The sequence below is a fragment of the Malaclemys terrapin genome, chromosome 9 (assembly GCF_027887155.1).
Source record: "Malaclemys terrapin pileata isolate rMalTer1 chromosome 9, rMalTer1.hap1, whole genome shotgun sequence".
Taxonomy (NCBI): domain Eukaryota; kingdom Metazoa; phylum Chordata; order Testudines; family Emydidae; genus Malaclemys; species Malaclemys terrapin.
This window is the reverse complement of record NC_071513.1, coordinates 97,098,581-97,114,390: the sequence shown is the minus strand read 5'-3', so window position 1 is coordinate 97,114,390 and position 15,810 is coordinate 97,098,581. Positions and strand designations below refer to the sequence as shown.

The 15,810-nt window shown below is 37.8% G+C and overlaps 1 protein-coding gene across 5 annotated transcripts in view; it reads right to left on the bottom strand.

Moving 5' to 3' along the window:
• Positions 1-7,199: 7,199 nt before the first annotated feature.
• The window catches only part of ATP11B (ATPase phospholipid transporting 11B (putative)), a 105,695-nt gene continuing 97,084 nt past the window's right edge, over positions 7,200-15,810 (bottom strand). For 2 of the 5 annotated variants that reach the window (XM_054038793.1, XM_054038794.1), the window contains one exon: positions 12,756-12,843. Coding sequence is in view for 3 of the 5 variants with exons in the window: in XM_054038789.1 (XP_053894764.1) it covers positions 12,625-12,843 (219 nt within the window). In the remaining 2 variants the exon portion in view is untranslated. Of the gene's footprint in view, positions 8,350-11,294; positions 12,844-15,810 lie in introns of those variants that run through there. The other 3 variants (XM_054038790.1, XM_054038792.1, XM_054038789.1) reach the window with 3 other exon arrangements.

Genomic DNA, 15,810 nt, shown 5'->3' with positions numbered 1-15,810 from the left:
GCCGGCAAGGGGCTGAGCGGGGCCGGTGATCAGCCCGCTGCTGGTCTGGGGTTCCGTCTGCCGCCCGCGCTGCCGGTCTGGCATGCGAAACCTTAAATTAACGAGGACTTGGCCCACCACGACCCAAAGGTGGCCAACGCCTCATTTAGACCATAAGCTGTTCCCAGCCACGTCAATCACTTACAAGGTGGTTCTGTAGAGCTGCTGCACTAGGTTTCCCAGTTCTACTGGGGCCTGCTCTGTACCATTGCAATACAAACAACAGGCTGGCCTCCATCGCAGTACCGCTGCTGAATTCACCTCAGCCTGGGACCCCTAATCTCTCCCACTTCTCATATTAGCTCCCTCAGTCTTCCCTGTGAGCTTTAGGGTTTTGCTCACCCTGGAGCAGCCTCTGGCCAAAGAGGGTGGGGTGGGGTGGGGGAAGTAAGGACATCTCCCAGTCACATGTCAGCTCAAATGTGGCTGTTGGTCATGTGTGGCCCTGAAATCTCCTCTCACTCCAGTTCATTACCATCCAATTTACTACCTCTGTTGCTATCTTTAGCCACCTCTTTATATAGGGTTCTGGCCCTCCCCCTGCTTCTCCCCTTTATAAAGTGAAAGCACAGCATGCTGGGATATACCCAGGTTCCAAAGTTTAGGGCACATGCTCAGATCTGGGTAAGGGAAAAACCATCAGCCCCATTAGAGAACTTTACAAATATCCCCCCTCCCCCTTTAGGTGGAACACTTCTGCTATGATTTGTCTTTGTTTTATAGTAAGATGCTATTTACATGCAATTCATAGACTGCCCCTTCCACCATTTACCTCCATTAACATTACAGAAGAACTAGGCTGTATTTTGACGACTCCCTCACTAGACAATTTCCTCTGCTTCATTTACAAACCATGAATTGCTGGTGTTGCCAGCAATTGCAAAATTTATAATACTGTCCCGAGTAGCATCTGTATAATTTGCTTTCCGGGACAGGCCTGCCTACTGTAACGTATCACTAATGCACCCAGAGCCTTCAGAAAAATGGAGACATGTGGTAGAGGCACTTGGCTGCATGCAGGCCTTCCCTCCCCTCCTCTTCGGCTCAGCAGAGTGAGAGCTCCCAATGACAAAAATCACCCCCGGGGCCTAGCCATGCCTTGAGAAGGAGCCACAAGCAGTTCGGTCTCTAAGTTACAGGTGGCTTGTTTGCTTTATAAGCCTACCGTGCGACTTCAGCTAAGCTATCTGGACTGCTTCTCTCTGCTCATCCAGCACTGGTTTTCTCTGTTCCGTTACACAATCCTGCCACAAGGGTTGCAAATAAAACTTCACTGTAGTTACTCTTGTCAACTGGAATAGTTTTCATGGATCTCCTCTTCTCCTTCTATGCCTTAAAATTCTTAAAAGGTCTTAAAATTCAACCTGGAGGTCAAGTTTCTATAGGGCATACAATTCTTGAGCAGAGGGATAACTGGCATGGAAGATGCAACAAAAAATAAGGTTGAATTGTATTCCTAATTTGATACACAGGATGTTCCTTATTTGAAAGAGTAGGAGATGCTAAGGGACAAAGAAGCTGTTAAATTTTTAATGCAGCCCAAGAGAGTTTTTGAAGATTTGGGTCTGCTTGCACCCCATAAGAAACTTCACTGATAAAGTTTCAGCATAAGAAAACAAATAAACAAATAAAAAACTCAACAAAAGCTGCTGCTCTGCTAAATGTAAAGTTGTCTTGAAGGTAAAGATAAAGACAAAATTAAAACCTGAGTTTGCAAATGGCTTTATTTACTCTAGGATGCTGGCAACAACAAAAAGGAATCAGCTATCAGAGAACCAAACTTCTCTTTGTTACAATTCTTGGATGCTGATTTGTGGCTACCAGAAAAATTAGCAGCTCTAAGTTGAAGGATGTGCTGAAGATTCCCTTTGCTATAGGTATACCAATGGGCTGTTGAAGGGGTTAAATAAAACTCCCAAATGTAGACAAGAGAGGATGCTACGGAGCATTAAGATTGTAAAGTAACTTTTACAATAGCTCAAAGGCAATTTAAACACAGACCTGTGGTTATGAAATCATGCTCTGGAGTTCTGTTTCCACACCCATAGTGGTGTAGTATAAATACATCAAAATAGACAATTCAAAGCAAATTACACAATTAAAAACAAACCAACCTAGCTAAAAGTGAAAGTTTTATTTAATAAATATAATTTCCATGAACTATTTAAAAACAACTTCACTAACAGAACTGTACATTTAACACCCTGCATTAACTCTGCTGTCAGTCAGAACATTAGAGGCAGCGCAGTGTTTGAGGTCTGAAATTTTTTGTACTAATTATTGCTACAGTTTCCAGTTGTTAACGCCCATTAATGTCTAACAGTATCAGTTTCAACATAGCATCCAGTACTTCTTGCATGAGTATCATTCAAGTTTTTGTACCCAAAACAAGCAGCACTTGATCATGCTTTTCTTAAGGGGGGGAAGTTAAGATGATTCACTGTTTCTACATAAGAATTGAAACATTTAATGGGACCATAATTACGCATTTTTCTTACAAATATACTCTTTGGTGTAGTAATGACATTTTATTTATACCTGAAACAGTCTTGTTTTTAAAGTATTCTGCCCATGCTTCTTAAATATATACATGCAACGTATTACGATTTATCCCACTGCCAAGAAAAATACAATCAAGCAGGCTCCTTTGACATATGAAACAATTTCCTTTAAAAATGTTGACTATAAAGAATGATATTTCTATTACATTAGATCATGTTTAGACATTTAAATATGTCTTTTAAACAATTCACAGTGTGTTGTAATTAGCAATATTTTTAGGGTGCTCTCATATACCTTTTTGTATTATATAATCAGATGCCTTTTTGCCCAAAGCCTGTCAGACTTTATTTAAGTTCCATGCATTTATTCATACTGGAAACAAAAAGTCATAACTACAGTAATGACAATTGTCTACAATTACTGCAAAACAACTTGCATTATACTGTGGTAATAACTAGAGCTAGATGAATATTTCAAGAAAGCGATGGAGAACCTTCTAGTGAAAACCATGGATTAATGTGGATAACACCTGGGGTGTATTTTTCATTTGACTGCCTTTGCAATCTGTATGAATGATATTTAGCTGCAGGAATGTTTCTGTGGAAAACAAAAAGACTTGCAAGTATTTTTGTGAATGTGTTTGTGAGAAGATCAGTTGCAGAAGTTTTCACACAGCCATAGCAAAATCTCCAATTTCCCCTACCCCTTTCATACAAGTTAAGTCACCTAAAATAGGGAGAAGAAACCAGATATATGTGACTGAGGTGATAAATCACACACCTTAGAAAGCAAATAGCAGAAGCAAGGAATTTGCAAACCAGCAGTAGACTGAAATGTTTGCATAAAACACTAATCTGTAAAATGTCTGTCCGTAGATAATTTGTGAACAGAAAAAGATAAGTTAGTCAACTTCTTCATTATGAATGGTTTACCCAGCTCTAGTATTGTAACTCCATTAGAAACCATGATGATCATACGATAATGCAGTAACAATTACAGTTACTGTGGGTTAACCTCTGTTAAATAGCCACATTACTATTGTATATTGTAAAATGAGAAACTAATATAGCAAGGTATAGGATTCTCTTGGACACATGATTTTGGTAGCATACATGGTAAGTACTTCTGAATGCTGCACTTCACAAATACAGTTGGAGTACATAAAGCCTAATCTTAAACGAAAGATTGTCAATCAAAAATTCTATAGACTATTCTTGTTTACCAATAGCTTTATGATGCGAGATTTCTAGTACTAGAAATGAGACTTTTCACACACACAACAGTTTTATCCGATTGTAAAAATAAGGGTTTGAAAGTATTACCAATTATTTCTAGTAAGGAGAGACAGTTGGGTAGTTTGTATTGTAAATTGTGTAATCTGTTTTAAATAACCATTTTCACAAACAAGATATCATTTTGAAATTATAAAGTTTTCAACATTGCCTCTCCACTTTTGTGGTCTCCCTCTATTATATTTAAATGGACATTTTAAATAATATTTATATTTTAGCTTGAAGTGTTTTTAATGTAAGCAGACTTATGTCATTTCCAGTTCCCAGTCTCTACACAGTATATGCTTTAGACACCAAACATTGTGCGAAACAATATATGCTCTTGAAAAACTGACTTTTCCCCCATACCAGGTATTAAGATCCACTGAGAATTCAATCTAGTTTTAAAAGGTGGCTCTGGACAAAGTGCTCTCTTTCATCCATGTTATCAAACATACAGCACAGTAAAATAACAATGTATATAACGTCATGCGTTACTGTGAGTTAAGAATGTTTGGAGTAGCCTTTATTGCAGTAAAAGGAAACTCCATAAGGAATCCTTTGCACGTGCCTTCATTTTGTGGATTTCAAGAGTGTATTTTATATATATATATACACACACACACACACACACACATATATACACACACACACACACACACACACATATATACACACACACACACACCTCTATACTATACATTCTTTTCCCTCATGTTCTCAATCAAAGATCAATAGTTACTGTTGGATAACTGAAGACAACATACTTGGTTAACTTTGCTTTGTGTAAAATTCCACATACTAGCAAATCTAGAACTGGCATATTGCATATACTGTAACAGTGAGAGGTGTATACAAAACCAACCTTTCTTGAGTAAAACCAATTCTACATTATTTGTGCTACATTACAAAATATTGTTGTTTTTCCTCCTAAGCATTCATTAGATAAACATTCTGTATTCTATGCAAACCAACTATGTATTCCCATTAATGAGAAATAAACATTACTGATAAAGTTTTTCTCCAAATACAGAAGTGTACCTGTGGTAAACAGATAAATTCTTATGTATTTAAACAATTCAGGAAGAGCTTATTTCTTCAGTAACCTTAGATTTTGCTTGTTTGGCACAAAAGTACTCAACCTTTTATTCATACCACAAAAGTCAAAACATTATATGTGTGTGGTATGGGATTGTTATAAATGCTTGGAGCAGGGTTATTTTTCAAAGCATTTTCCCTTTTTTAAAAAATAAATCATTTGCGATAATTTAGATTTCAAAACATGACATACTAATCACAAGAACTAATGAAAAACTATGGCAACACTGAAAACCACTGAGGGCTGGCTAAGGAATGAATGACGTTGACAGACAATGGCTACTTTTGAGAAGTGAAACATAATGGCTTAAAACACAAAGATAACAGTTGCAAAAAACAGATATCTGATGAGAAGTTGTTTAGAAAATGGGGCCTACAATTATTTCACACATAACCATGGCATAAAATTTGTGTGTCTCAGGAACAGAAACCACTGAGAAAACCTGTGCTAGTATTTAACTCAGACTTCCAAGTATATGTATACAATTGAAAGATTGATAAATCCACCAGTTTCTCAAGAATTTAAACTTTCATTTGTAAAAAGTTAAGTTTCTGGTTCTTATTGTAGCAAAAATGAAAATTCAAGATGTGAACCAAACTGATGCATTGCTGGGAAAGCCATGAACAGCAGCAGAGGTAGGCACTGGAGGTGTTAGCAGTGAGGAGGACCCAAAAATCTGAGAAGAGAAAAGGAGAACAGCAGTGGAGACATCTTAACACTTCATCCTCTACAGTTCACAGAATCCAGGAAAGCTTGGGAGAAGTAGGATAATGGAGACCAATCTCTCTTGCAGCAGCAGCCCATGCCCCATAGTGTAGAAGACTTCTAAGGCTTTGTCTATACTAGGAAAGAGATATCAGTCATGTAATTCACCGCTAATACAGCTCTACAGGTGATAGCATAATGGAAGCTGTAGTGTAGACAGGGGCAGGCACTTAGACCCTTGTGTTGTCTACCCTACACACAGGCCTGCCGACAGCAATTCCGGGCCCTAGGGCAGAACAGTCAATGGGTCCCCAGGCCTGGCATGATGTTGCCACATTGGTGTGGAGCTGGTGCACGCACACACAAGCCGTGGACACGGTCCGCCTGACATTTGGGTGGTGCTGTGCCTGCGCTGGCTGGTGCCCAGCGACCTGCCGGCTGCGCTCTTCTGGCATAGCCAGCGCTTCCACATGCCTGCCCGGCTACCTTCGCCACCACGGTTATCACCCTGCGGCCCTCCCGGCGATTGCCCCTCCTGTCAGCAGGCCTGCCTACACACCTTGTCTACACTACAGCATTCACCGTTGCCACCACTGATAGATAATTACAGGTCTGAGTTTTGCCAATATAGATGCAGCTTTCCACCACCTCCTTCTCCTTTTCGGGGGGGCAGAAATTTTATTTATGGGACTTAGTAGCTAGAGGCTGATTTAAAACAGGGGTTCTCAACCTTTTTCTTGCTGAGGCCCCCCTCAGCACGTTATAAAAACACCAGGGTCCAGTGGGGTTGGGAGCACAGGGCTCTGGGCCAGTGGGGGACCCTTGGGCATAGGCATAGTTTTACTTCTATTTTTTGGGGGTGGGGGAAGAGACAAGGGGTGGCAGGGCTCAAGCCAGCTCCACACAGCAGGGTCCAGTGCCACCTCCATCCCTGACTCACTCAGGAGGCCACCCAGCCTGTCTGGGCTGTGGGGGAACACAACCAAAAAATATAACTCAAAGGGGGAATCAGTTCAAAAAGTTTGAAAACCCGCTCAGGGTGCAGGGAGGGGGTAGCTAGGGGCTGTGTGCGGGAGTAGCTCAGGGTGGTGGGAGGGGGTAGCTAAGGGCTGTGTACAGGAAGGGGGGCTCCCAATGTGGCTCTGAGCTTCAGCAGGGGGCACGCTGGGGCTCCCGGCTTCAGGGACTTGGGTGGGTAGCTTCAGCCCTGCATCCTCCCAGCTTCAGTGCTGGGGTTTGGGGCACCAAGGTTCAGCCTCAGAGCACCTCGGTCCCCCTGAAATGGTTCTTGAACCCCTGGTTGAGAACCACTCATTTAAAACATGGAGTCCCCAATCAGTGTCCATGGGCTGCAGCACTCTTCTCCCACCCCGGCTTCTGGGATGGTGGAGGCTGTCTAGCAACATCCTATTTGTATCTCTCTATGGCCAGTAGATTCAGTCCTCCTGCTGATTAGTAGTAGTAGTAGTGGTGGTGGGTGGGTGTGTGTCACACCCACACCCACTCCTACCCAGCCCCAAGAACTCAGACACATTTATAGCAGAAAATGTAGCTGCAAAATTTATAATTCTGTGCAAAGTAGCATCTGTGCACTTTGTTTTTATTGAGATACATGTATATCAAACCATTGTCATCAATGTGTCAGATCCTTCAGATATATGAAGATAATGCTTAAATCTTCAAAGTACAGTATGAATATAAATATATAAAAATAACACATGCAACCCCCCCCCCCAATGGTAAAAGGATTAAATCATTTACATTTTCAACACTTATGCTAGTGAGAACTGCACAATCCAGTCAACATGTTTTCCCCCTATTTTTCCATGTTAGGATCAATAATAGTTATTAAAACATGTAGGATATAATGGTTATGAAGGAGAATGACTGGCTCTTAAATATTACCTGTAAAGAACAGGAGATGCTTATTATACCTGAAGGGTACACAATGCTATGCTTTTGTCACCACTTGGAAAAGGCTATGTCATATTTTACATTTGTACATTTTATTTTTTGCCATTTGTACACCAGTACAGATATGTGGATGGTATTTCAATCTCTTAACAGCTAATCCATCAGCACAGTTTTTTTTAAAAGTGATATATTAATGAATTGACTTGCCCATGGAAGAAACAAGAGTTTTGTTTATTTGTAGACTAAGAGGTTAGCATAACAAGAAGCTTCAATATAAATTTAGAATAAAAAAATCTCTCTCTCCCCCCACCTCCCAAGGAAAAAAAAATCAGCTGAATTTACAAAACCAGATTTAAAAATAAGTTAGTAACCTCAAATCAATTACTTGGGAGCAGAAAAATTTGGTCATTCCCTCACCTTGAGATCTCAAATAAAATGTCAAACACAGGCTTCCAACCTGTTAGTATGAAGCACAAAGAGGAAATGGGCACAGAAAAAGCATTCAAATATTTAATAATTTGGTTATAAGATTAGAAAATGTAGTGGAAGAGATTATCCTTCACGTTTCAGAGTATGTTTTGCTATGCTACAAGATAGACCACGAAGTTTGTATTTAGATGTTTTTGTTGTGCTAGCACATTTTCTAGGACAGCGAGTACAGCACTGAACTCATGCATAACCTATTATCAATATGCAAGCACCATATGGCTTCCACCAGGCACTAACAAATGTCCTTGTTAACAAGTGGGTGAGTCCATTGTGGAGAGAGTCAAGATGCTTCTGTCGTTGGTATAGCAGGGATCCGATGAGCTCCATGATCTACAGTAACAATAAAAGAAAAGTTTGGCTGACTAGGAACCTATAATTCTAGGTGAGAGGAAAAAAGGTCTAAGAGCATAAAGCAAATTACTCCTTTCTTTAAAACTGTAGTCACTTAATTCCACCCTGACACCTGCAATTCATTCAAACCCTCAAAAATATGCTGCAACAACTATTTCATGAATTTTCTGGACAGTATTTATTTTTAAAATTCACTATAAACATGACTAAAAAGATATTTAACCTGCTATCAATTGAAATTATATGGGGCTTCTAGGCTTTTTGAGGCAACTTCAATAATATATATGTAAATCAGGCACGGTGAATACTACATTTATTTTTGGCATAGTAAGATCATTCTAACAAATCCTCTCAATACACAAATAGCTAATTGCAGTATGCTAATATATTGGGGTTTTATTTATATATTTTAATACTGATGCAGTGAGCTACTTAACTTAGAACAAGTTTAATCTAATAGTTTAACTATAGCCATTAAGCTATACAGTAACTCCTCACTTAACGTTGTAGTTATGTTCCTGAAACATGCGACTTTAAGAGAAACGATGTTAAGCAAATCCAATTTCCTAATAAGAATTGATGTAAAGGGGGGGGGGGGGGCGAAGTTAGGTTCCAGAGAAATGTTTTTCACCAGACAAAACACTATATATATATAAAATACACACACACACACACACACACACACACACACACACACACACTACGTTTTAAACAAAATTTAATACTGTTTACAGCTATGATGATTCTGAAGCTTGGTTGAGTTGGTGAAGTTAGCGGGTGGAAGAGCGTGGGATATTTCCCAGGGAATGCCGTGCTGCTAAATCAGTGGTTCTCAAACTTTTGTACTGGTGACCCCTTTCACATAGCAAGCCTCTGAGTGCGACCCCCCCATATAAATTAAAAACATTTTTTTATATATTTAACATCCTTATAAATGCTGGAGGCAAAGCAGGGTTTGGGATGGAGGCTGACAGCTCGCGACCCCCCATGTAACGTAACAATGAAACAACTTTAACCGGGACGACTAAGTGAGGAGTTACTGTATTTTCCTATTGGCTGTGCTAGATTTAAACGAAAATGTATGACAAGAGAAAAAATATCCAAACTATCATTGCTTTTTGATTCTGATATAATCTATCAACGTTTTTCACCTAAGAGTAAGTTATTTTCCTAGATGAATAAATCCTGTATATAGGCCACTGCTTTGGCAGGATTGCTAAAGTCAACATATTAGACTAAAAGTTGAAAATAAAGGGTGGGAAGGAAGGGGGCCACAAAGTAGAAACAATTTATGCTCCAAAGCCCACCTCTGTCAGAAATCTGCTGTTTCTGCAAAAAATAGTACACGCATGTATCTTGACAGGTGTATTGGCTAATGACAGGTCCAGATCATTCAGTAATGGGTTCTACCATAAGAACTTACATGTGATCCAGCATTTTTAATACTCTATTGGCTGATGAGTAGACAGAGAGTTTAGTTTAATGGAAGAGAGAGACAGACAGAAATGCATTTTACTAATTTGCAAGAAACATGCAATATTTCAATTTTATTTTAAATGAATGAAACAATGAAAAATGTATTTTGATTATATCTAAAAAAAAAACAAAACAATAAATCTGCAGTACTCTATGCTGGTTGCCCTCTACTCCAAGCATTTGTACACCTTGAGATCAAAAGAAATGGCTCCCACCCAAAATTTGATAGTATAATAATTTCATATCCCATTATCATATTTGACAGAATATTAGGTGCACATATTGTATATAAACACAAGCTATCTATATCAACAAAATTGGAAAAAAGTGTTTTTCATTACAAAGGATTACAAAGCACTTTTACAAACTACATATATATAGGTATCACTTAATTCATCAATGATATGCAGCTGCCTCTGGGATGGAATAGAACAGTTGGTTCACACCAGCAGTAACATTACACAATAGTCTATTACATTTGAGATTGCATGCATCTTCTAAAAGACAATAGCTATTTAGTAAAATCTAAATTGTACTTGTATCCAAGCCTGATCTAAGCTTAACCCTGAGAAATAAATATATTTTGGGATTAAAAGTACTTCACTGTACCTTCAGGTAACTGTTTTATGTGACTTACATAATTAGTATGTTCAACAAAAGTATTCAGCAACTTTTACGTATTGCAAGGGAAGTGGGGGAAGAATGTAAATATATCCTCCTACCGCTTTTAGACTAGATTTTAAATAGAAATGCTGAAGGGAAGGAGCTGGAATCACTCAAAACAAAAATGTAATAAATAAAGCAAACAGATTCATTTTTAGTTAATTTCATGAAGTGAAACTGAAAGGGTTGTGAAGACCCATTTCAATATAAAAATTGGAGCTGCAGCAGCAACAATGGAACTTCTAAAGCCCTTTGACTAGCACCTAGATTGTTTTGCATATTCATTTGTTTAAAGCAATGTTAATTCTAATGCTTTAGCAACTCTTTTTTAGGCTTTAAAATTATTCAGACAGACGGTACAGTCATTAGGAAAAAAGATGACAAGTGGTAACAGACAAGTAACCTGAGAAATAGCACAATATTGCTAAAGTGCTTTATATTCTGTCAAATATGATATTTTATTTTTATTAGTAGTAGATCCCACCAAAGGAGGGAGGAAATTGTAAAAAAGAAAAATAAAAATCTAGATGCCTAGCAGAATGAAAAAAATAATTATACCTACCTTTATGAGATCCTGCACAATAAACAATTTTTGGCCAAAAGCAGCATCACTTATTAGGTGACATTAGAACAAAGAAAGCAGCGTGGAAAATAAAAGTTTCTAGATTGCAGCGCAGCGTTTTCATTTGTTACAGAAGATAGCAATAAGTGAAAATATAGCTAAAGCAACCACTACAGAAATGTTGGTTTTAGACCAATTAAAGGCTCATCTTGTAGTTTAAAAATTCTATTCAACTGTTTATTTTACACATCATGCCTGCTTACTATACAGCAAGAGTTTTGATTAAAAAAATTTACTTGATCAAAAACAGTTCCTTCTTATACAGAATAGGATATTTTTGCATAATTATACCCTAGATTTATGGAAATAACTAACAAAATTTCATAAGCAAGCCAGAATAAAGAAGATGATTAGAATCACAGACAATGTGTTAACACAAGAATTTTAAAACTGAAATATACCACATACCAAGTCAACACCTAAAGGTAAAATCAGAACTGACAATGCATGTCAGTATAAATTACCCATACAAGATTTTATTTTGTATGAATGATATCACATCCTTTAACTTAAAGAGACAGTTGTTCACATATTAAAGGAAACCCCATGTAAATGTGAGAAGTGCAATTTTTTTCCAGGTTTGGCTTTTGAATAATGGAGTACTATGATATCATTCAGCTAAAGACAGACTAAGATATACAAAAGGTTTTTTATTTTTACCCCCAAATTTGTTACCTAGTTCTCTGAGTTTTTTTGAAACGGGGAGATGTGAAAGTGTTTTCAGTAGATCTCAAAATCACTTTCTAAATTTCTTTCACAGCTATGTTTGTTGTAAGATGTCAGCATTACCTGTGACAAATAATTTTTGATTATTCTTATGTTTTTCTTCCACCAATGTGTGTTTTAGTGTATGTAATTCAAGAAGATATTTAGCACATATTTTTGAATGGCACTCATGATTTTGCTGACATTTTTGATACAAACAGAAAAATCCTTCAAACTAAGTTAAATTGAAGGCTGTGTTTTGTAAATTAGCTGGTTTCTAGAAATAGAGTATAAAAGCTATATTACAAAAAATATTTAATTTTAGTACCCACCAATGGATGAAAAGTCTAAAGACTTTCCTTTTAATGATGGAGTTATTGTCTGGGGGAAATGCGACCCTTTTGTATATCTTTAGAAGTAACAAGCTAATCCATGACTATTTGGAGGACATACATTAAGTATCAAAGGAAAAGCCTTTTGACTTGACAAATAACGCTTGATTTGTGAAGGCAAAAAGCTGGATCAGGAAAACAATCAGCACAGTGAGGTTTGTTTTTCTAAACAGAAGGATGTACAAACCCAGAGAAAATACCATATATACACACAACACAAGATCTCATACTAGAAAGACCAAACAAAGTTTGAAGAGTTCTGTTTCTTGAAAAACTGTTTTCTTCCTTTTTCCAACAAAAGCACTCCCAGTAAGCAAGAAATGGATCTTTTAGGATCAAAAAGCACTATAAAGAACAGCATTTCCTGTTAATTACGCAAAACCTGCAACTGGTTTGCTAGACATCTATAGCTGCAGGCTCATCAGGTTCCAGTTTATAGGAGAATCGTCTGCAGCAAAGGCTATTGAGAGAAATTCCACACCTGTTGACCCGGGTTGGACTACATCTTCCCATTAGTCGTTCCAACATTCTTCTAACAGATGCGCATGCTGTTTCCCCATCTGAGAAGCAGCACATGGAGTCCAAGCAGTTGATACCTGAGCCTGTCTCAGTAAGCTGGAGTGAAAAAAGAGAGAAGAATTAGTATTTGTGGATTCTTGTGACAAAAGTGTCCTGCTATCACAGACAATGCTTAAAGAAGGTTAGTTTTTAAATTTCAATAGTGTTAATAGAATGTGTTTCTATTTTATAGGAAAATCATTATGATATCTTATTAAGAAGAGCATTTGCTTTCTCCATGTGAATCATACAGATGGAGATTTAGATGCTTTTTGGTGCGGCCAAGGTTTGAACAAATAAATGGCTTATTGAACAAATGGCGATTGTTTAACATTGATCCCACACAAGCACCCAGCAAATAAAAATATGTCCAGTTCCCACTACTGTCATAAGTAACCTGGCTGGCAAATCATCTGCTATAGTGCTCTACCTGTAATACACTTACAGGGGCAGATCGCCAGTTAGTATAAATTGTCATAGCTCCATTGACGTTAATGGAACTATGACAATTTACACTAGCTCAAGATCTATCCCCATTCAAAATATACTAGCCCCCCCCCCCATCCAATAATAATAATAGAAAAAGGCTTTAGAATAAGTGAGACTGTGGATGTGGCAACCTGCCTAAAAATAATACTTTTAACAATTCAAAAAGAACCGCAGAACGCAGTTTTCTGAAGGAAGTCAGGTTCCATGACTAGCAATAGACTCACTATTACTATTTTAAGCTGACATTAAATCATAAGCAAAAAAGTCAGAGGTAAATTTTTCTAGCTACCCTTCTTGTCTTATTTACATAGTTCTGAAATTTTATCCCAGGTTTCCATTTATGATGCCAGATAAGCCTCCCTTTACAAAATACAGGATATGGATTGGAATTTGGGAATGCCATTATTAAAGCTTATGATATCGAGTTGAACTAATCTCTCACTTTTTTTTGGGGGGGAGGGGAGGGAGAGAAACGGTTGTCTACAGATTTTTATCTAAATTTAAACACAGAATTAACATTAAGAACCATCAGTCATATTCACGCAAGAATAAGGAAAAGTTGAATGTTAGTATAACTATGAATGAATACAACAAAGTTTATTAGTACGTGTAAAACAGATTAGAATAAACTGAAAGAGGTTACACTGAGAGTTTAGGAAGATGTTTTTATTACAAATCACCTATTAACAAGTTCCTTCATACTACACTTCATCTGAGTATTTTTCCACTGCAGCACACATAAAATTCCAAATATTTAGCACTACAGAAAAACTGGAGAGAGAATATTTTGAATTCATTTGTGCTTACCTCCCTTCTAATAGGGTATACAAATTTACTGAGGGTGGTGATGTGGGGGTGAGGAGGGGGAAGCTACCTACATAACTCAAAATTAAACTATTTGTTTAGCAGTTATACTAATTCGGGGGGGGGGGGGAGAAAAGAGACACATTAAACTGTATTAGTCACTTAACATCACAGATGCAATGCAGTGAGATGAATTATATACAGAAGCGTACCTCCTGACTGGACGATATGTATCAATTATTCTGAGGCTCCAAAAATTTCCAACAGGACCTTCAAATATTTACAAATTTATGCTGCTCACTTTAGATATAGAAATTAACAGAAGTAAGCAGGAGTTGAGGACAGAGACCCTCTCAGAAGGTGCCTCAGTAAATCACAGGAGCGGGGCTTTAAAAAGTCTCAGGAAAGAGATTAAGATCTGAGATTTCTACTTACAATTGGCTCAAAGTTAGCAGAAAATTGTCTCTCTCTCTCTAATAGTATATAACATTTTCCAATAATTTCTATCTGATCACACATGAAAGAGCTCCATTATTACTTATTCATGCATGATACATGTCCCTTTTCTCACTACACTCATCGAGGCATATGTACCTATATTTTTGTTTCATAGTCGCTCCAGAAACAGGTCTTTTATTAGCAGTAGATTCATATAACCCCTAATTTTGGATCAGTGGCGAGCCAACTTCACATTCTATAATCTTGATTTTTATATACAGAATTGATTCTTCCCTTAATATATACTGTATGAAGCAGAACCTGCTCCCTGCAGTATTCTGGGGCCATAAAGTTGACTTCACCAATCAGCTGAGGGACTATCCAGACAGTGCAGAGCTCTGGCCTCCTTAGCCCCTGGCAGAGGGTGCATATTGGGGAAGTAGTCAGGGTGTAATTGCGCTCTAATAATCCCTAGCTGGCATAATGGCTGGAGATCACTGAAGAATGTTACAAGCTGACACAAAGAGGGAATAGCCAAGAGGCTGCACAGATTTGCATTTGTGGGATGAAACAGTTGGCACCAGAATTTGGGAAGAAGGGTCATATAAAAGGTGCATAAAACTATCTTTGTCTCCCTCAATGCCAGAATCCTATGCTCTGTCTGTGTAATCTTTAATGTATAATGCACCATGTATTTCTGAACTGCCTATAAACGATATAAAAAAAGCAGTGACTGCAATGCAAAGGGGGGATTTTGGAAAAACAAAACAGGCTAAAATAATAAAAAAAAATCTACTTAAGATGAAAATATTTGATTTCTAATGAGCTTAGAATCAATTTTGCCTTTAGTTTCTGTGCAATACAATAGTGGTTTAATAAGGAGTCAATGCTTTACCATGACTCAAAAGGGTTAATACCACCTACTTGAAAATAGTGACTTTACAGAATCTGGTATGTAGATAATTGCGAAGAACTAATATTTGCTATTTTAAATCCATAGACCTCCCACTTTAAAGACTAAAAACTGAGTGGAAGCATTACAAGTAGTACTTCCAGAGTCAACTGTGAACATCAGAGATCCCTTTGCAATCCCAAATCCACACCTTCCTTATGTCAGCTATACCAACTAGCTCTTAGTAACATCCAAAATAATATTAGGAGACTAGTATCAGAGGGGTAGCCGTGTTAGTCTGAATCTGTAAAAAGCAACAGAGGGTCCTATTAGGAGACTGTAAAGGAGACAATAGTAAAATAAACTCAATATGATGACAGTGGCTACCTGGTTTAAGATCC